At 33.2% G+C, this 22,096-nt stretch overlaps 1 protein-coding gene across 1 annotated transcript; it reads right to left on the bottom strand.

Moving 5' to 3' along the window:
* Nucleotides 1–1,744: 1,744 nt before the first annotated feature.
* LOC141450036 (arylalkylamine N-acetyltransferase 1-like) lies at nucleotides 1,745–18,244 on the bottom strand. Its single transcript, XM_074120038.1, has 2 exons — nucleotides 17,389–18,244; nucleotides 1,745–2,382 (listed from the first exon to the last, which is right to left on the bottom strand). Exons 1-2 carry the CDS (start codon nucleotides 17,656–17,658, stop codon nucleotides 2,041–2,043), a joined length of 612 nt encoding a protein of 203 aa, XP_073976139.1. The 5' UTR covers nucleotides 17,659–18,244; the 3' UTR covers nucleotides 1,745–2,040.
* Between the last annotated feature and the right edge of the window lie 3,852 nt (nucleotides 18,245–22,096).

Genomic DNA, 22,096 nt, shown 5'->3' with positions numbered 1-22,096 from the left:
TTTATTTATTTGTAGTCATCATCTTGTAAGAGAAACTAAGAAGACGATCGAAGCAATCTAAAAATAAATTAAAGACAACTTTTAGAACCAATCGTATTCCTTGTACTTTTCTAGTTTTATTTATTTATGTATTTATTAATAAAGACACCTTTATTAATAAATAAAAAACAAATTCAGTTACATAGAAGTATATTTACTCTATTACTTATTAATCTTCTTTAAAAAAATAATAATATACTTAAAATTTTCCTTAAAATAAGCCAATTTATACACGTACAAAATATTGTATATGCGACTAGAAATTATTTTTTAAAAAAAATCATTACAAAATTCTTAACTCAATTCTCTTAATAAGAAAAGAACAAGAAAACTGTTAAATTACAATACTTTTATGTTCAAAGTAAAATTACGTTTTTTTTTTATTACTTAAGTGATAATTATAGTGAAAGACATTGGCTCATGTTGTTATTATTTGTATTTATTGCTTAAGTAACAAATAATTTTCAATTTCTAGGCGAATAAATATTTATTAGCAAAATAAAAATATTTAAATAACATAAATGCAACGAATAATACGATACACTCCAAGAAAAATCTAGGATTTATTACAATCGACTCCAATAAAAATCTTAGGATCTATCACACTCTACTCTCAGAAAAATCTAGGATTTATTACAATCCACTCAAAGAAAAATCTAGGATTTATTACTCTCGAATCCAAGAAAAATCTAGGATTTATTTTTTTTTTTTTTTAAGAAATAATTTTTTTTTCTCATTGACTGTGCTGCAATTATCTCGACAACATAAATTTCCATGTACCATTCCTCCATTGTCGAGGAAAACTAATATTTTTCTAATAAAAGTACCTTCTTACAAGTTACATGAAAATTAAGTTTTTTACCTTGTACCACACGCACACATTAACTATAGATAGCAAAGAAATTTTGATATTTTTTCAAGATACATTAAAGAATTTCAAAAAAAAACAACTTGATTTTAAGAAATTTGCATATCTTAAATGAGAAATACTGAACTAAAATAAATATAAGTATTATTGTTTTTTGATGATCTGAGTTTACATGACTTAAATAATCTTACTATCTCAATGTTATATTCTTGATTTAATCAAAATTATGTAAAACTAAATTTCTGTACGATTTGTATGTCCTTAGTGCAAATATGTTCCTTATATTTTAGCTATAAAATTTTATAACCTTCTTTAAGTTTTTACCCTGTGTTTTTACACACATAAATCATAAAATGAAGTCAATAAAAGAGCTAAAATGGATATAAAGTTGACAGAATACGACAGAATAGTTGCGAGACATTTTTCTATTCTTAAAATAAACTTAGGATGCTTGAAGATTTGCGAGGAATCGGTCAAATAAAACAATTCGTCTCTTTGCCAACGTTTCGACAAATTATATTGTCTTCTACAGGGCGTGGCTATGCGGGTTGGTTGAGTTACATCAGGGTTGGTGGGTGTGTCTTCTGTCTTGTCTGACAAGAAAGAAGACACACCAACCCTCTAATGATATAAAAAAAACAGTATATTGTAAATTAGCCCCTGAAGATGACCCTAGTCCCTAGGTCGAAAGCTCGCGGCATAATAAAGTTTATAATGACTGAAACTAGCATTTATTTTTTCATCCTATTAAAACACAGCATTGTTTTATAACGCTAAGCGTAATTCCCAACATTAAGTACTTACTGCCCAATAAAACTTATTCCACTGCTTATGATCTTTTCTTTCCATTTTTTTTTTTTTTTTTTTTATAGAAAGGGAGCTATTCCCCTGACTTACTTTTAAGTTATAAGTTAAGTTTCTACCATTTTCTAGGAGCGTTCAAATTTTAAACTACCAAGAACAGAGTCATTATCTCAAAGATACCACTATCTTAGCTCATAAAATTTTTAAGTAAACCAATCAGTAATTCCTAAAAATAGAAATTGTATCATTAAAATATATTATATTTATATATATAAAAAAAAATATTTTTATGTGCATTATAAAGAAACATAAGTACATGTAAAATGTTATTATACAACTTCCTTAACGTATAGATTACAATGTGTATGCGGTTGAGTGGGCGGCCTGATATTGCATTCAATATTATTTATATACTCTTCATAAGATAATGAATATAATAACTTCCAGCCTAGTTTCAACATCAATTTATTAGAATAATAACTAGTACAATAGATTTTCAACCAAGTAAAACCAGCCAATCGAGCAGTTTGTTCTGTAGTTTCCAATAGATTTGTAGCAATACCTTTCTGCCTCCAAACTGGATCTACGGCCAATATACGAACTTCCAAAGCGCCGGGTGCTAGATCCTTCACACGGGATCTTTCTTCCATGTAGAGGAATAATTCCTGAAACTAAGTTTATTATAAAAATGAGTGCTTTAGTATGGGGAATCAAAAAAAAAGATTGAAGAAAGAAAGAGATTAAAACAAAAACTATGCAGTCGACCTTGAACTGCAGGTATTGTGAGGAGTATACATTATGTAATTACATCAGAAAAAATATACACCAAAAATAGTTGGTAACCTTGGGACACTTTCCGTTCAAACGCATGCTAGGAAATTTATTCATTTATTTTTGAATTACGTCTAATAAAGTGGAATCCTCCCGCCAAAAAAAAAAGGGCCCAAAAACTGCACTACTCAGAAGAAATAAAGTTCAGGAATTGAAACTATTACATATCCTGCATGAACCTTGCATCATTATGGCGTTAACTTATTGTTCCCTTGCTATGGGATTAAATGGTTCCAGGCAATTTTTTTTTTTTTTTTTTTTTTGGGCGCCACGGTAGCAGTTAAGAGGCGAGACCTGCAAAGCTAATACGAGGTGTGGCTATTAAAATAACGAGACTGATGCTGCTACAGAAGAACTATACATGTGCCAAATCTTACTAACGACCGACAGCTGTGCAGCGTAAACCCTTCTCTTTCGATTGCAGCGCCACCTCACGTGTTTGTAGAGAAATCTATCTGACCGGAACCGTCGTTTGTGTAAGAGGTGTTAGTTTCGTTTTGGTAGTAGAGCAACGAATTGTCGTGAAATTTTACAAGAAACTGGGTAAAACCGCTACTGAAACTTATCTTTTATTAAAAGAAGTTTATGGCGATGAATGTTGTATCACGTGCGCAAGTTTTTGAGTGGTTCAAGTGGTTTCCAAGATGGCCGAGAAGATGGTCGGAAATGATGACCGCCCGGGTCGCCCTTCCACACGTCCAAAATGGCTGAAAATATCGATTATAATCAATCAAAATTACTACCGTGAGGTGCTTGCTCAACTCCGTGAAAGAGTAAAGGAAAAAAGTACAACATCCCAGTTTTAGGCCATCCGCCTTATTCGCCTGACCTGGCCCCATGTGACTTTTATCTGTTCCCTAAAGTCAAATCTGCATTAAAAAGGAACACGATTTCAGTCCGCTGAAGCTGTGAAAGAAAAAGCGGCACGCATCATCATGCAGGAGCTCACAGAAAAAGACTTCCAGTACTGTTTCAGAACAATGGTAAATTCGCCAGGAGCGTTGTAGGGATAGTGGAGGGGTGTATATTGAAGGTGATAATAACTAAATATGTATAAATTTAAAATAAAATGTTTTATAGCAATAGTCTCGTTATTTAATAGCCACACCTCGTATGTATAGTGGTATTGGGTTCGATTCCCTGGTGTCTAGGCCTTGGATTTTATTTAATGGTTAATATGAGAAATTTATAATAAAGTACGTTTGCTAGTCAGCTCCGTCCACGACACCTAATTTGGTAGTAGGACGTAAAGTCTGCCTGGAAAAATAGGCTATTACTTTACTTTTATTATTATTTTTAATGAACAATCTTGTTGCGGGAAAGCGTCCTGTATGACTCACTGTAATTTCCACACAAGGGAAGAAAAGCTCCAGCAAAGCTGTTACGAGCTTTTACTGTAAACTGGTTGCCCGAGAAAATGACACTTTTTCCCGTTGGAAATCCCATAGTAATTGTTCAAGAAGTTCAATAAATATCTTATAGCTTCACCGTGTAGATCTGGAGTCGCCAGTCAAATAGTTCTCATTTTGTACTGGAGTGTAGTTTAGTCATCCATTATCAGAGACCAAACTTGATTAATTAAACCTCTGATGATGGTTGAAAGCCCGAAACTGGTCAGGAATGCTACGACAGGATTAAATCAAAGATATTATCCAGCACTACCAACCTAATCACATTTTCAAGAATATAATTTCTTTAACAGGGCGAAAAATTAAGGTAATTATAACAGGTTAATTAACAAAATAACTTTAGTAATTGGTAAACAGTTTACAAATAGAAATAGAAATAGAAATAGAAAAGAAATTTATTATTCTGGGACAATTGTCCCCTAAGAATAAATACAGGAACAAATAGAGGCCTTAACAGTTTGGCCTGTGATTATAGAGAAATTAAATAAATAAATAAATATTTACAAAAAGTGAAAATATAATAAGTGAAAATGAAAGTAAAAATAAAATAATAAAACAGCAGAAATTAAGGAAATAAATTAAAACAATTAGAATTTCGGAGGAAGCTGAATAGAAAGGAGATAACTGAATAGACGGGATTTAAAGATGGATAGGGTAGGAGCATGGCGGACAGATGAAGGCAAGGAGTTCCATAGAGAGGTAGCACGTATGAGGAAGGACTTGTCAAAGGATGAGGTACGGTGAGAGGGAATATAAAGATCAGATGAGCGAGATCTAGTGTTACGGGAATGGATGGAGGATTTAAACTTAAGGAGTTGAAAAATATAGGAAGGCCTTTGAGACTGGATGACTTGAAAAAGGAAAGAAGCCAAAAAATATTGGCGGCGATAGACAGGAAAAAGCCACTTCAACTCATCGTAGCAGTGCGAAATGCGAGAGTCTCTGGAAATGCTGAAAATAAATCTTATGAAGCAGTTCATGAGGCGCTTAAGCTTAGCTTCAATATCACCAGATAGGTTAATACAAGGACAAACAGGTGTTTATATTCAATAACTCAATGTAAACATGATTACGTTAACAAAAAACAATTTAATATAATAAATTGTTTCTAAAAACAATTAATGAATCAGCTGATTAAATACTTTGAGAATCGTAACAAATTAATATAAAAAAGTATTTTTTTTTTTTTATGGGAAGGGGCGGAAAATTTCTACTTTTTCTAGTTAAAAGGAAGTATCCAATCAAAAAAATGATTCGATTTTCACTTCCTTGCACACTGTCTGACCATTATTAGGATGTTGACGCGTCTTAAACGAGAAAATTCATTTGGATATTTACGTAGACTAGATGAGGAAAAAGTGTATAGAGTACAGGAAACTCGCTTTAAAAGCAGGTCAACAAAAGCGGAAACAAAACAAAAAAAATGCAGAAGTTTGCTAAAACAAATTTTGTTAATTTAAACTGTAAAACAAGTTCATGCAGTATTCAGTGGCCCATCACTAAACAGAACGGGGAAAAAAACAACATTCAGTAAATAAAACTTAGCGGAAACAGAAATATTTTATACATTATAGTGTTTATAGGAGAGCGGAAGTCGTGTTGTGAACTCACGTACACTCACATTCCCTCTGACAGGAAGTTATTTTAATTATAATTAACTTTTCTTAAAACTTGAAAAGTTTTTATTAAAAAAATTAAAGCCATGCAAAAAAATAAATCTGACTTCCTGTAAACTAACATCCTTCTGCGAGTAACTTGGAATTTCAACAGTACAAATTCATTCATGGAAATATCAAACAGGTGGCGAATTGTACCAATATACTGAAAGCTACTTTAGAGAGAGAAGAGATTTGACTTAATCCAACTCTACGTAAATTCTGCATAGATGGAAGATTTAAAAAATAGATTAAAAATATGTATATTTTTGTGAAGGGCAATTATCGTTTATAGTACTTTACTAAATGTTTTATTATAAAACTCCCTTGCAAGTAGGTGCTCAATTAAAGGGACTGCATTTAATTATAATTTAGATATGAATCTCCTTAACAAAAACTTATAGTTTTAGAAGTTAAGTATAAGGGTTGATTAAACGCCAAAATTAATGGTACGTAGGGGAGCCCTAACCCTTTCATCCTGCCAAATTTTATGAAAATCGGGCTATGATTTAAAGTTATTAGTAATAATAATTTTGGAGGGGGCCTCACATACATGGAGCTAACTCCTCTCTTAATCGATTTACAGCGTCGTGACCCCCAAAAGGCTAATCACATACATGGAGCTAACTCCTCTCTTAATCGATTTACAGCGTCGTGACCCCCAAAAGGCTAATCACATACATGGAGCTAACTCCTCTCTTAATCGATTTACAGCGTCGTGACCCCCAAAAGGCTAATCACATACATGGAGCTAACTCCTCTCTTAATCGATTTACAGCGTCGTGACCCCCAAAAGGCTAATCTACATAAAATCCTTAACAAAAACTTACAGTTTAAAATGTTAAGTACAAGGGTTGATTAAACGCCAAAAGGTACACAAATCAGCGAGTACCCAACATTTCATTAATACTTCATTAATATTTAAGTAATTCTACTGCATTAATTTTCATTAATAAGTTATTTTTTAGAATTTATTAGATGTCACAGACCCTTATGCTGGCCATTTTCGTCTACAAAATATATGTTCAAGTAGCACTGTAGATTGACTGTAATATCTAGTTATTTATAATAATCAAACTATTAATTTCAGGTTAAAAAGAAAAAAAATATGAGGCTAAAAAATTCAAAACTTTTTTTTATAAAAAACTTACATTAATGATTTTATTTTATTTATTTATTTTTATTTTTAAATAAAAATCGTCGGTTTAAGTTCATTCTTCGATTAAAGTAATTGTTATTTTATGAAGTAGTCAAACGTTTATAATAATAGGTAATAATTATCTGGCTTTATCGCAAATAATATAGTTTTCTTCAATTACATTCTCCATCTAGGTGTTCTTCCCACAATGTTGTATATATGTAATATAATAAAATAAATAAGATATGCATATTTTTAGGACAGCTAATTATTCCAGTATTTTACTATAAGTAAAATTAGGGGGACTAAATTAAATTACAATTGAGAAATGAATAATTGTTGTTGAATAATCTACTTGTTATTAACTGTGTGTTATTTGTGCTCACGTATATTTCGGTAAGACGAATTCAAGACAGTAAACTACTCTAACTTTGTCTTTTTCTACTTTAACATGCATGTACGTATATATGTGATTTATCATAATTATAACAAAAAAATATTATAAACGAAGTGGCCAGCATAAGGGTCTGTGACATCTAATAAATTCTAAAAAATAACTTATTAATGAAAATTAATGCAGTAGAATTACTTGACTATTAATGAAGTATTAATGAAATGTTGGGTACTCGCTGATTTGTGTACTTTGGCGTTTAATCAACCCTTATACATTTTAAACTGTAAGTTTTTGTTAAGGAGATTTTTGTACCTTTTGGATAGATTTTCCTTTTTGTCTATTTTACAAAGTTACATATCTTCTTTACAGATTTTTTTAAAATTTGGAATAAGCAATTCTATCATTATAATATGATAAGGTGTTAAGTCGGAACCGTAACTACCACTGGAGGGATCTTTTTATAGAATGATTATAGTTGCGTTCCCCCAAACCATCCTCAATAACAATTTTTTTGAAAAAGCGTTTTGAATAACATAGGAAGGTATTTGTACGTAAATAGCAAAATTAAACTGCGATTTCAGTACTTCCTTTTAAGAGGAGTAAGAAAAATAAACTACGATTGCAGTACTTCTCCCTAAAAGGCAAAGAGGAAAGATTTTTTAATCGAACGACAATTCATTGATTTAAATCGGTTCACTCATTGATAATTTAAACGATTGCAGTACTTCCTCTTAGTAGGAGCAAGAGAATCAGCAACGTAGAGGAGCTTTAACCACTTATTCGGGCTGAATTTTATCAAAATCGGACTAAGCGTTATAGAAATATTGGTAATAATAGTTTTAGAAAGGGTCTTATTTGGGTGGGGCAAACTCCCCTCCTTATGAGGCATAGCGTCGAGACTTTTAAAGTGCAAATCTGTACAAAATTTCGATTCGAATGACACTTCATTCATGAAAATCGGTTCACGTGTCGATAATTTGCAACGATTGCTATACTTCCCCTTAAAAAGTGTTAGAGCTGATCGTCGCTTTAATGTTACGTAGGGGAGCCCTAACCCTATCACCCTACCAAATTTTATCAAAATCGGGCCAAGATTTACAGAGTAATTAGTAATAATAATTTTGGAGGGGGCCTTACATAAAGGGGGCTAACTCCTCTCCCATTCGATGTACAGCATCGAGACCCGCAAAAAGCACATCTACATAAAATTCCGAATCGAATGACACCTCATTCATGAAAATCGGTTCACGCGTTTAGGCGCTACGTAGTTGACAAAAAAGGTAACAACAACAAGAACAAGAACATTTTTTGAAAAAGCCGTTTTTGCTCATTTTCGGCAACTTTTTTGTCAAAACCTATTAGATCTGAGTGGTTGCAAAAAAAGTACAGTTATAAAGGAGGGTTTGGAGTAAGATTTAAAGAAAATTTGGGAATTTTATCTTTAGTAGAAAAAGAGAAAAAAATTGTCAAAGTTGGGTGTTTTTCAACGTTACGCTTTTTCGTGCAGTTTTTGATGGTCAACCCTTATACAACTGTCCTACCGGAAATGAAAATGGCCAGCATAAGTCTATGGCATTAATTCTAAACATTATTAATGAAAATTTAACGTAGTAAAATTACTTAAATGATATAAAATTTGAATAAAGCACGTAAGCTTTTTCGTTAAGTTTCTAAATGACTGAAATTATAAGCTGAAATATGAATGAAATGTTTGGGAACTTGCTGATTTTTGTACTTTTTGGATAGATTTTGTCTTTTTTGGTCCATGATTAAACACATCTAATGATAAATAAATATTAGGATTTCTAGAATAATTGGGATGATTTAAGACTGCAATCGATCCCCTGCCACTTCTTATTTCAGTCAAATTTTATTTTACTCACAATCAAACTAGATGTAGACACATGTAAATTATTCCCTTAAATTAACAGTTATCTCCCTAACATAAATTTCACACCCTAATATGAGAACGACTGAAACTCTTAACTTCCTGGATATCACACTTACTGTAAGAGACAACAACTTAGAATTTGGAAATATTCAGAAAGCCCACCACGTCCACTGACACTATTATACACAACAGTTCCTACCATCCTATACAACATAAACTAGTTGCTCTCAGACACCTGACAGATTGATAACTAAACCTCTGACCAACTATGAGTGAGAACTCAACATCATTCGCACAAATAGCCACAAATAACAGTTATTTATATATTGCTATTAAGCTTACATACGCTTTTGAGCAAGTGAATCAGCCATAGTAGTAATTATAATAATATTAACGACAAAATATAAAAATACAAATAAAATAAAAGATACAAAAGTAAAATAAAAATAAAATAAGAGTAATAAACCATCTTAAAAAATAATTATATCTTGAAATAAGAGATAAGAACTAAAACGGGCATGCTTGCAAATAAAATATAAAGTTCAAAATAACATAGAAACTAATGAGCAAAGAAATCAACACAAACTAAAAGAAATTATTCTCCCAAAACAAAACTTCTTATTCTAAGCGATTGTTAAATAACAGTTATACCACCAACATTATTAATAAATTACTAAGTACTGCAATGTAACCAGGGTAGCTTAAAAATATCAAAGAATGTAGTGTTACCACCGGGGTATATTGGTAGAGATAACCCGTCAGGGCAAAGTACACCAAAATATGGGTACGTTACCCGCGGAGAGCAAGGTAGAGCACTCCGCTGCCAGTGCTCTCTGAGTATGTATCTCCTCTCTTAGTATTATAGCAAATTATTGTCTCTATTATTATTATTATCTCTTATAGCAAATTATTGTACATACTGTATTATATATCTTTGAAATTGCCTTCAATATACAGGGTAATCCATTTAAAACGCACCAATCGCTAATAACTTTTTAGGAAAGCGGAGTTTCGAAAAAACCCACGAAGTAAACTATATGTTTATTTTGGTCTAGTTTACAAATTTTTCACCCCCGATGCTGTATCTTCATTTTTGGCGGAGTTACGGGCAAAACCCTGATTGGAGTTTCATAAGGACCACTGGTTTTGACAGATTATGAAAACTACATTATATATTGTGAAAAATGACGTTAACCCCGTTTCGATATCCCTAATATTAGTTGAGATATTTAAGATCAAAGTTACAATTTTATCCATTCGTGAACGGTTTTCGATATTAATTTTCCACCAGAAATACATATTTTGGGAGGTCCTCTGACTGCAAAAAATTTTATACAAAATATTTTTTGACTGTAAAAGCCAGGGGGGGGGAAATATTAGTACCTTCTAGGATGGAATTTCCCGGGTCATAGAACAAAACAAACACTGCCCAAACCAAGGCCCAAAACAATGACCCACCCAACATATTCGCCACTTTTACTAACACCGGAAACGAGACAAACAAACTATGTGAGCTTTGCAAGAAACTAGGCCTCAAAATCGCGCTTAAGAGCAACAACAAACTGGGAAACAGGGCCCAAATAGAAACTGACAACCATTATGACAACAGAGGTATTTACAAACTAGTTTGTCCAAACTATGATAGTACCTATATGAGACCAGATCGCGTGAAAAATCCAAGACAAATACAGAGAACACATCACACAGTCATCAGCTGGACAGTATCAATAACACAATGACTCTGTTATATTCAGGAAAAAATGGAAAAACTTATAGACATCTTAGTAATATACAAACAGAAATCCATTCACCCAAACATTATGAAAGACCAAATTAACTATAACTATAACACACTCTTTGAAGTCATTCCCTACCAAACACACCGACACAGTTGAACAAACCTCGCAGACAAAAAAGCATGAATGTGACGAGTGTGTAGCATGTTCTCTAATATTAAAAATATTTAAAAGTATTTACTTATTTGTTAGATTAAAGTGAAAAGATCAAAGAACATATCAAAAAGGAATAGCAATCCATTTCCAAAAACAATTTGGGGAACCAGAGAAAGGTAATTATGAAATTTTAGTCAATTAAAAAGATAATATTAAAGAATATATCAAAAAGGAAAAAGAATCCAATTCAAATAACAATTTGGGGAAGCAAAAGGCTAATTTTAAACTTATGGTCGATTAAAGAATCTATCAAACAAATGAATGGCAATCCATTTCCAAAAACAATTTGGGGAAGCAAAAAGGCTAATTTAGAACTACAGTCGATTTTAAAAAAAATCCATTTCAAAAAAACGATATCTAAGAACTTATATGTAGTCGATTAGTGGAACACATAACAAAGGTTTGGAAATCAATTTAAATACATTTTGCAATATTGATGAACCTAGTCAAAACGTAGCACTAATATCAATTTGTAAGTAATAATTAAATGATAACATGCTATTATCGTGCAAGTAATTGATAATAAAGTCTTACCTTGTTTAAGGAATATCCATCAGCATCTCAGTAGATCACCAGTCCCAGTAGCACTTGACACTTGACACAATTTAAAATAATTCACAACACTATTCGCACTAAAACTTGTATATCACGCACTAAGTATAACTTAAACACAATTTATAAAACTGAACTTCACTTTAACACTCACTAATATTCACTTAAAAAATCACGTAAATAAAGAGGCACGACTAACGAGTTAAAGATGGCCGCCGGTAACTGGCTAGGCTGATCAGCTGGTAAATTGAGGTTATCTAAACAGGTGACCAATTAATTTTTTATTTATGAATGAAAAAAAAAATCCCTAATCCGCTAAACACATTTAATTATTACATTCTATTTTTATAGTTTATGAATGAAAATAAGTTAAAAAAAAACCTTCACTTACCAGCTGATCTGCCTGGCCAGTTTCTGGCGGCAATTTTAAATCGTTACTGGTGCCTATTATTAACGTGATTTTATAAATGATTATTGGCGATTGTTAAAGGGAAGTTCTATTTTATAAAAAAAAAAAAACTTTAAGTTATTCTCAGTGCGTGATTTTCAGTTTTAGTGCAAATAATGTTGTAAATCAGTGTAACAAGTTAAGTGCTATGGGACTGGTGATCTATTGGGATGTTGATGAACTTCAATGTTGTATATAGCACTTTAAAGGTTCAATAAAATAAGATTTTGTAAACTAACGTTTTCAGTTTTTTGTGCTTTGTCTCACCCTTCCAATGTTGAAAGTGTGTAGATTTCCGATAAGCCGAAAATAATTAATTTCATATTAGAAGGTAGTTGAATCTAGATTAACGAATTTAGCCACATTCACAGGCAATGATAGCTTGATCTAACAAAGAGTAATACATTAGCAAAATGTATAACTGACTTATAAATATAATCAGACATCACCATAAACAGGTTTCAACAGGAAAAACGCACGTGACTGCACATTGTGTGCAATGTAGTTTAGAGATAAGCGTATCCGCCCATACTTCTATTAGAAGTGCAGTTAAATAATTTTTTTTTTAACATTACAAATATAAGTTTAAGATTAATATGCTCTTCAAACACACATCAACCACTTAGGACTGGCTTATCAAATGGCGAATCAAAACTGACGTTACGAAATGAAAATCTACAATATTTACTCTTAGACGGGAAATCCTACCTCCCATAATCTTGAGCCAAACTTCCATACCATCTGTGGACAAAGTACGCTACCTTGGACTGCACCTACAAGCAAACGGTTGACATGGAATCCGCTAGACTAGACTGAAAAGAAGAAACTAACCAACCCGACGAAACTTCTCGCCAGACTACTTGACAAACGATCGAAACTTAACCTACAAAACAAGAGCCTCCAATACCTTCTGCTACTGCGTCCTATTTGGTCATACGGCATCGCAGTATGGGGTATCGACTGAAAGCGTTCCAACTCTCTACACCTTCAGACATTACGGTAAAAAAATACTTTTGAAACTAGTTAATGCTCCGTTCTATGTTTCTAACCTCACCAACCATAATGACCTCAAAATCACTTTCATTACAGATCTTGCTAAAACTCGTTTTCTCAAATTTCATTCCACTCTACTAACCAGCTCATCCTAACCATCTCTTAGAACACCTATCTTCTTCTTCAATACCAGGTGATCCTCCAAAAAGACTTAACCTACATAACAAAAGACTCCTGCACCTTCTACTGCGACCTATTTGGTCATTCGACATCGAAGTATGGGGGGATCGACTAAAAACGTTCCAACTCTCTACGCTTCCAGACATTACAGTCAAAAAAATACTTCGGAAACTAGTTAACGCTCCGTTCTATATATCTAACCTCACTATCTACAATGATCTCAAAATCCCTTTCGTTAAAGATCTTGCTAAAACTTGTTTTCTCAAATTTCATTCCACTCTACAGCAGCTCATCCTAACCCTCTAATCGAACAAACTATCTTCTTCTGCAATACCAGGTGATCCTCGCAAGAAGATTGAAGAGAAGATGGCCTCGCGATCTACTGCCCTTATAAGAGCAAACTATGTCCACGATAATGGAGTGACACTACTGTGCCTTCTCCACTCGGGTATCCTGATATATTACTATTTTTAATCATGTACCACATTTGCTTGTTGCAACAATCTTGTTGCAGTTGTAAATTCAATAAAAGGTTAAAACATAAAAAAAAAGATCAATATGTGTACAATGTTTATAAAAGGCTTTAGAAAAACCAGTTTGGAAAAATTTGTGAGAAAATCTCAAAAAAAAAAAAAAAGGAAAAACCCACTCAAAATCCGTAATAATTCAAAAATCCATTCACAATCCTGAATGAGGGATTTTAACCGCTACGTTTCCGTCAGACTGTGAGGTGCGAACTAAAATCGAAATACAAAGAGCGTCCAGCACCCATTCCACATTGGAGACCATTGCCTAAAGAAAAACAATGTTTACACTCAAGTGAGCCTTCAAACTCAAATTTCCTGTGAGAAATCCAAATCAAAACATTGAAATAACCGCAATAATAAAGAGAGAGAGAAAAAATTATCAAACAAAAAAACAAAATATTAATATAAAGCAATTAAATCCCTCTTAACTGAACTCATTATGAAAACTGGACGTATTTTTTCAAAAGTTTATTAAACGAAATCAAACGGAATTTTTTAGATGCCGCCCCCCCCGTTCTACGGATGCATACACCCACAAAGAGGGAGGAAAAAGTGCTTTCATTGAAAACTAATATTGCAGTTTTAGAAAAAAACCAATATCGAACGGGCCCCTCCAAAAAAAAAAAAAAAAAAAAACACATGGAAACGAGAAAGAGCTCTTTCTCTTTGCTCATCTACTAAAAAATGAATGCCCTGCATCAGCAAGCATTCAATTCATACCCACTGCCGATGTTTTGCATGTGTATTTTTTAAAAAAAATTAAATCCTCTTCCAATTTATTGATTTATGAGAAAAAAAACGCTCACCAATTTTATAGAGATTTACAAATGGTTACTTTCTTTAAAACTACGATTTGGGCCCCAAAATTTTAAAAACTGTATTTTTCTACCGAGTGGGCATGCACTCAACAAGAAAACAAGCACTCAAAATAGAAGTTCTAATGCATGCAATAGAGAGAGAGTGCATGGAAGAAGCGTACACAAAAAGAATGAATAAGAAAATTGAGAACAAAAAGAAACATGCTTCCGAAATGAGGTGGTCCGATGACCGCCCACTTATAGTACACACTATCCCACGTGACGGACGTAGTTAGTCGTTAGTTGTTATAATGATTGTTTGGGAAACAACTTACGCATTGTTTAATCATATCTCGCATATGATTAAAATAGAAAAACGATCTGAACAACGATAAATCGCTTATTCGACTAAAGAGGGCACCAGTTACTTGCTAAATTTGTTTTCAAATTTTTGCTGATTCATTTCGAATTGCATTAAATCTCATTTTGGATAAAAAACTAATGATCTAAATTTAATTTCTATAGCACTACACAGTTTAAAACCAGATAAAAATCAGCTAAGATCTCGAGCAGCCAATTCAAAATTAGCGACTTTTACCATTTTCAACTCGACATTAAAAGTGATGGGGTTACTTTGAATTTACTCGGTACGGTTAGGCAGCTATGGAAGAACCTAGCTGCCTAAGGGTACGTTTACAACGGAGCTGTGAGTATAGATGATAGCAGAGATGATAACTGATAGAGTAAAATATAATCGCTGATTAGTGTGCACAACAGAGCTGTGATACATGCAACATGTCCGAGAAGTGAAGAAGAGTTTTTATGTTCAGCAGCAAAAAAGGTATATTTTAAAGAAAAAACGCTTTAGAAAATATCATGTACATCCCATAAATAAAAAGTACTTTGGGCGAATTTCACTATTTATATAAGGAACTTAGAAATTATCCGGATCGTTTTTTTGAATATGTGAGGATGGGTCCAACCACATTTGACTAAATTTTAGAAAAAATAAGGTCAAAATTAAGAAAACGTAGGAAAAATTGTCATGGAAATCCTATAACTATAGAAGAAAAACTAGTGATAACTCTGAGGTAAGGTTATATTGAGGAAAAACAAATAAATACACATAAAAATAAATGTAAGCACGATTTAAAAAACAAAATATTGTTTAAAAGTAAATAATAAAATAATAACCAAAAATAATGAGTAAAGACAGCACTAATTAATTTTTCTACCTCCATTTTGAAGCTCCGATACTGGAGTTCAGCTAGCAGAAAAATGAAAAATTCAATTCTATCATCTATGCTCGTTTATAGCAGCGCGTATGAGTCACTAGTCGAAGCTTCGTTGTGCACGCTCACATAAGAATGTACTAGGTTATTCTATAAGCGCTGATGCATCACTGCTATCATCTATGCTCACAGCTCCGTTGTAAACGTACAATAGGGTACGTTTACAACGGAGCTGTGAGCATAGATGATAGCGGAGATGATAGCAGTGATGCATCAGCGCTTATAGAATAACCTAGTACATTCTTATGTGAGCGTGCACAACGAAGCTTCGACTAGTGACTCATACGCGCTGCTATAAACGAGCATAGATGATAGAATTGAATTTTTCATTTTTCTGCTAGCTGAACTCCAGTTTCGGAGCTTCAAAATGGACGTCGAAAAATTATTTAGTGTTGTCTTTACTCATTATTTTTTATTATTTACTTTTAAACAATATTTTGTTTTTTAAATCGTGCTTACATTTATTTTCATGTGTATTTATTTGTTTTTTGTTTTTTTTTTTTTTCAATAAAATCATTACCTAAGAGTAATCACTAGTTTTTCTTCTATGGTTATAGGATTTCCATGACAATTTTTCCAAAGGTTTCTTAATTTTGACCTTATTTTTTCTAAAATATAGTCGAATGTGGGTGGACCCATCCTCACATATTCAAAAAAACAATCCGGATAATTTCTAAGTTCCTTATATAAATAGTGAAATTCGCTATTTCCCAAAGTACTTAGTTTTTTATTTATGGGATGTAGATGATATTTTCTAAAGCGTTTTTTCTTTAAAATATACCTTTTTGTTGCTGCTGAACATAAAAACTCTTCTTCACTTCTCGGACATGTTGCATGTATCACAGCTCTGTTGTGCACACTAATCAGCGATTATATTTTACTCTATCAGTTATCATCTCTGCTATCATCTATACTCACAGCTCCGTTATAAACGTACCCTTATAAAGAAGTAACGATGATAGATAGCCTTAGACACAGACGTTTGTTCTGGTAGAATAAAGAGGCTAGACAGAATTAAACTGCATGGACCCCATTAATAATCTAGTTAATCTAGACCACTCCAATAGAAGCTAAAGAGTGAAATCACCTTCTCAAATCATTTGTAAGAGGCAACGAACTATCGTTGATTACTTTTCCAAGGACGTCCACTCTTAAGAAAGATCAGAACTGGTTGCCTTAGCTCAGTTGTTCAGAAGTGCTTGAAGCACAAAAGAAATGTTTTTTTAGTTGAAAAGACGTGCCGATTTTGGCGACTCAGAAAAGAGTAGCACTTCATTGTAATGGACGGTCAAACAAGGGAAAAGTTTAATTAGGTTTTAAAATTTGAGTTGAGTAAAATACCGGCTTAAATTTTGGGAATCACTGTTAGAAAAGTTGTGCTAATATTGACTAAAACTTGTTTTTTACTGTTTACTAAATTTAAACACTGAAACATGTTTACCGAGTGGGTTAATTTAAAATGGATTAAGTACCCAAGACTATTCATATTTTTAACTTTAAACTAGAACTATGTGAAAGCAAAATTTGAACACTGAATGACTGTTTTAAACACTTAACCTTTCGCACAATATCATATTAGTAACCAACAATCAACGGTTAATGAAAGAAAAGAATTTACCTTAGTATCATCATCAGTGTTGGTATAAATACTGGGATGTTGTTGTGGTGGTTGATCATTCAAACAGACACCAATAATATGGCCAAATTGATCTTCCGCCAAAATGGAATGTCCTTGTGGAATTACCGAAGCTGAAAGACTTTCATCAGCCGGTGGTACAACCACTGGACCATTTGCTGCTACTAGTGGTTCTTCATCGAACACCACGGCTGCTAGAAAACTGTCAACAAGTGTTACATCTGTTTCTTCACATCTTCTGATGATAAACATTTGAGAAATTGTCAGATTTTTAAAACAAAACAAAAAAGTTGTTTTATTTTCTGGTGAGATTGACTAAATAATGATTGATCTTCATTTAAGAAATCTTATCAACTAAAAGATTTTTATACAGATTACGGTTAAGTAACATCCACGTCCTATAGCACTGCAATACAAAATAATCACTTAACTGTTTTAGGAGGTTACAAATGTTGACGTATTTTGACAAAATCAGTGTTGCCCTGCTGTGCGACAGTGTTGCACTGAGCGCTTGTATGAGACTAGACTTGTCCCACTACTTCACAATATATCGTATAATAGCCTCATACCTTGCCTTTAGAAATACTTTTTTTCACTTCAACACAATAAAATAAAATAAAAGTTGAAGAATGTTATGTTTTTTTATTCCCCTTTCACTTGGAACACTTCTAGCGCATTTCTCTTATCGCCCCGCCCCACCATTTCGTATTTCTAATTTTAGAATATATTTATTTATTTACTTTTTTACACTCACTAAAAATACGTGGCATATCTTGCAAATATAAAAACACGTTCACGTGAACCACGTCAAGGTCATTTTTTTTTCTTTTTATCTAAATTTCACCAAACAGCGTAAATGGATTTAATAAATAATGCATTTTAATGAAATTCAGTTTTATTTCTGTAGTTTACTATTTTGAGGTCCTCTTGGACTTTTTTATTTTATTTTTAAACCAATTTTGGAGAAATTTCGCCCCAGATGAAAAGCAAAAAAAAACCTCCTCTTGCCAGTACCTCTTAAAATAAATTTTCTTGCATAATATTTTAAGAAAAACTGTTTGGATTACGAAAGAAATTGGAATTTGGATTTATGGTGGCCACAGACACAGACAGACATACTTCCTCTTACACAATCAGAGAGGGAGAGAGCCAGAGAATGAGATAGCAGAAAATGAGCTCTTCCCCCCACTTGAGAACTTGTCATTCTGGAGCCCTAGTACATCTGTTCCTAATTCACAAATTAATTAATCCCATCTCAACCAAAGATTTACTGCTTTTAATCTCGCGCTGTTCCTAAATTCAATTTGATTGGCATCATGCCCAAGGCTTTAAAGATAACTTATATTTTATATTTTTAGTTTTTGAATTAAAAAAAAAAAAAAAAAGAAAGAGAAAAAAGTCCCAGATATTTATTTTATTTTCTTAGAGAGTAATCAAAATGAAAGAAAACCTTCTTAAAAGTTTTTCCATGAATTTCCAGCTCCAGAACTAATTTTTTTTTTTTTTTAATAGGAGTTTTCTCAAAGCTGAGGTTGTCCTCAATCGGAATTTCCCTGAACTAAACATGTACACTCTTAAATAAAAGCATACGAATTGTGCTTAATACTCTCAAGAAATGTTTTAAAATAATGATAGAAATAAATACGAGTGATCCATGCTAACCTCTAACGAGTCCTTAGAGATTCGAATAGGATAGTTGCTTGATTAATCAACGGCTTAATCAAGCCACAATGCTGGCAAGCAAATCCAAAAAGCTGCCTATACTGGCCATGTAAGCTAGTCGCCAATGGTAATTCATGGTGCCCTCATGATACTGGACTTCATAGTGACCAGTTCTCAAGTGGGGTGAAAGAGTTAAAGATATCGCTAACGACTTTTTAACAATAAATGATTGTGGTGATATACTACTGTACACATGATATCTGCGCTATCTATCCGTAGACGTTGGAACTATTTAGTTTTCTCTATCTTAACTTCAATTTACTCTTTAAAAAAAAAAATTATTTTTCTCTAAAAAGAAATTGTTAATTAATCTAGAAACCTCTTAATTTTAGGTTTTTTAATTTTTAATTTTTAGTTTTGCAGTCACTATAAAATATTAAGGCTTACAACCAAGTTTTAAACATAATATAACACTAATGGACTAAATTACTGGGAATGTTTAATGTGTTTGTTAGCTAGTAATTTGTTCCACTAAACTCCTTGGGAAAATGGGAGTTGTAAAGTTTTGGGGGTTCAAGGGACAAAGGGTTGTTCCTTCCACTCAGGGATTCGGAAAGAGTTAAAGTGTACTAAAAGTTAAACTGTGCGAAAATGAACTAGTAGTCTTATATGTTGAGGAAGGATATATTGTAACTGCAAAGTAGAGTTATTACTGGTTGGTCTAGTTGTTAATTTTTTTTTTGATTGAGTAAGCTGTCCCATCTACAAGTTTTCTAATTTACCATCAATATTTATTAGTTGTTTATAAGATTTGGTTTATTTATTTATTTATTTTTTTAGGCTTTGATGAATCGTAAATAGTCCAAATTGAAGTATTATGTTAGAACTTAAATACTAGAGACTTAAGAAAATAAATTACTAAAGTGTACGACCTCTCATCCAGGGGCCATCATTGGTTTAAGTCCTCTTTTGCCCCTTCTGTATACAACAACAACAACACTACCATCGCAAAGAACTGAGTTCAGTCTGCCTTCCCCTGTTAGTCTTTTGCAGTGGAGAGCTGTGATGTATCTGCAGCACTTAGCCCCTTCACATTAAGCTCTGGCGAAGAGAGAGTAGTTCCCAAGAGTTTTGTCTTCCTACCCCCCCCCCCCCTGGTCCCACAGCTTCTAGCATCATCCACACTGTCCTGTGGACGCTACCAACCAACTTCTCCATCGTCAACGATCTTCCACTTAGAAACACACCACATTTCCCTATATAACGATTTAAACAACTTTTCTAAATATCTCTCTCCCGCCCCCTGCACTTAGTTAAGTTTAAACTTAGCCTATTAATAACCGCCTTACTACTTCGTTGTTCTTTTTTTTTTCTCTTCTTCTGTTTTTTAGGAGGGGCGGAAAAAAAATGAAGAAAACAGTTCTTCGCCATTGCTGAAACCCCCTCTACTGTTTTCTCCAACCTCTCTTCCGCATTAATCTTTTATTCAAGCATTTCTCAAAACTTTTCCGCCTTCCTCAGCCTCCTACTTCTTCTTTGTAGCCAACTTGTGGTTATTAAAAAAAAAAAAAAAAAAAAATCTACTCACTCTACTTTTGTCCAACTTCACGGAATTACTTCTTAAAATAAGAACTTATAATTATGCTCTCGAAAAGAAGTTGGTGGTAATACTTTACGATAACAAGGTATTTGTAGGAGGAGCCCCATGGTAGAGGATAAAACACATCCTCAGAAGCCCCCCGGCTCCTCTTTAAATCTTGTAATAAAAATTAATTAATACGAAATTAAAAAGTTTCTCTCGTTGAACAAACGGGAAAGTTTTCAAATACAGTTTTTCCTCTTTTTTCAATATTAATCATTTATTCGTTCGCTTTCAAAATCCAAGGTTATTCTGAAAATGTATTTGAAGCTTTTATTGGTTAAAAAACCTGTTAGGAACACTCACATGACTTTTTTTTTATGAAATTTTTACATTTCTATGATGCATTTAATAAATTATGATTATTACTATTTTATTTTATTTTTTTAATGATTTAAGGAGTTCAACCAAACACTCCAATCTCCAAAGGATTCAATCGCTACAATCTAAAATACTTCGAACTATCGTAAACGCTCCAACCTGGACTATACACACTGGGACCTTAACATTCCTTTTATCACCGAAGTTGCTGAAAACAAGATACAGAAAACTCCACTTCAGCCTGCGCAATCTCATATAAAATCCTCTAGCTCCAAAATCTTTCTTCAAGAACTCTTCCTCGGAGAAGACGTCTTAAAAGATAGTGTGGCCTCGTGATCTCCTCTCCAGTGAAGAGAGTGTGACTAACCATCTAATATTTGGGAGTGTTACCACTGCGGTAACTTCTCCACTCGTTACTTATCATTTGTTACTTGGTTATCTCTGTTACTTATAGCGCTAACGTGCTGATTGTACCATAAATAAACGCCAAAAAAAAAAAAAAAGATTTAAGGTGCTGTCCATCACCGAACAGTAAGCTGTAAGAAGCTCCTAGGAAGAGAAAATCTACGGGTCAGCAGATGGATTCGAACCCGGGACCTCCGCGTGGGAATCCAATACGCTAAAACCGCATAGCTAATCCCTTCCCTTATTTATTATTATTATATTTATTTTTTTTTTTACACGGAGAAAATATATACATATTTGTAACACATGATCTGTGTGTGCAAGGCTATCAAATCTTATGAGAGGCTCGTAGTCCCAGAATGGTGTGGGACTGTTTAGTAGTGCTGAAGATAATTAGCAGCCAAAATGTCTGCGAGCCTGGATATTCAGGTTTAAGAGTTAATGAGGCTCGATCGGAGAAGGGTCCTTTTGTAGCATCACATAATTGGCCTTACCGGTGTAGTGTAGCAATGAATGGGTTGTATCACTTGCAGAAGTGGTGGGTTTTTTGTCAAAGTCTGGTCCACACTGAAACAATAATCTATTCCTCTTTGGTACCTTGAAAGTTCTTTAAAGAAAAATACTTTAGTACACCTTTATTATTTAATATAACTTCTTATAAAT

Source organism: Rhodnius prolixus, unplaced genomic scaffold (assembly GCF_049639745.1).
Source record: "Rhodnius prolixus isolate KJV_2025 unplaced genomic scaffold, Rpr scaffold_2, whole genome shotgun sequence".
NCBI lineage: Eukaryota > Metazoa > Arthropoda > Insecta > Hemiptera > Reduviidae > Rhodnius > Rhodnius prolixus.
The sequence above is the reverse complement of the archived record's forward strand: the minus strand, read 5'-3'. Positions and strand labels throughout refer to the sequence as shown.

What these genes read in the sequence shown, in the direction of transcription:
- LOC141450036 (XM_074120038.1), bottom strand. Translation starts at nt 17,658, where the DNA reads ATGTTTATCATCAGAAGATGTGAAGAAACAGATGTAACACTTGTTGAC. An exon ending in ACACTGATGATGATACTAAG is followed by an intron (nt 2,383 to 17,388) that starts GTAAATTCTTTT and finishes TAATAAACTTAG; the next exon opens with TTTCAGGAATTATTCCTCTA.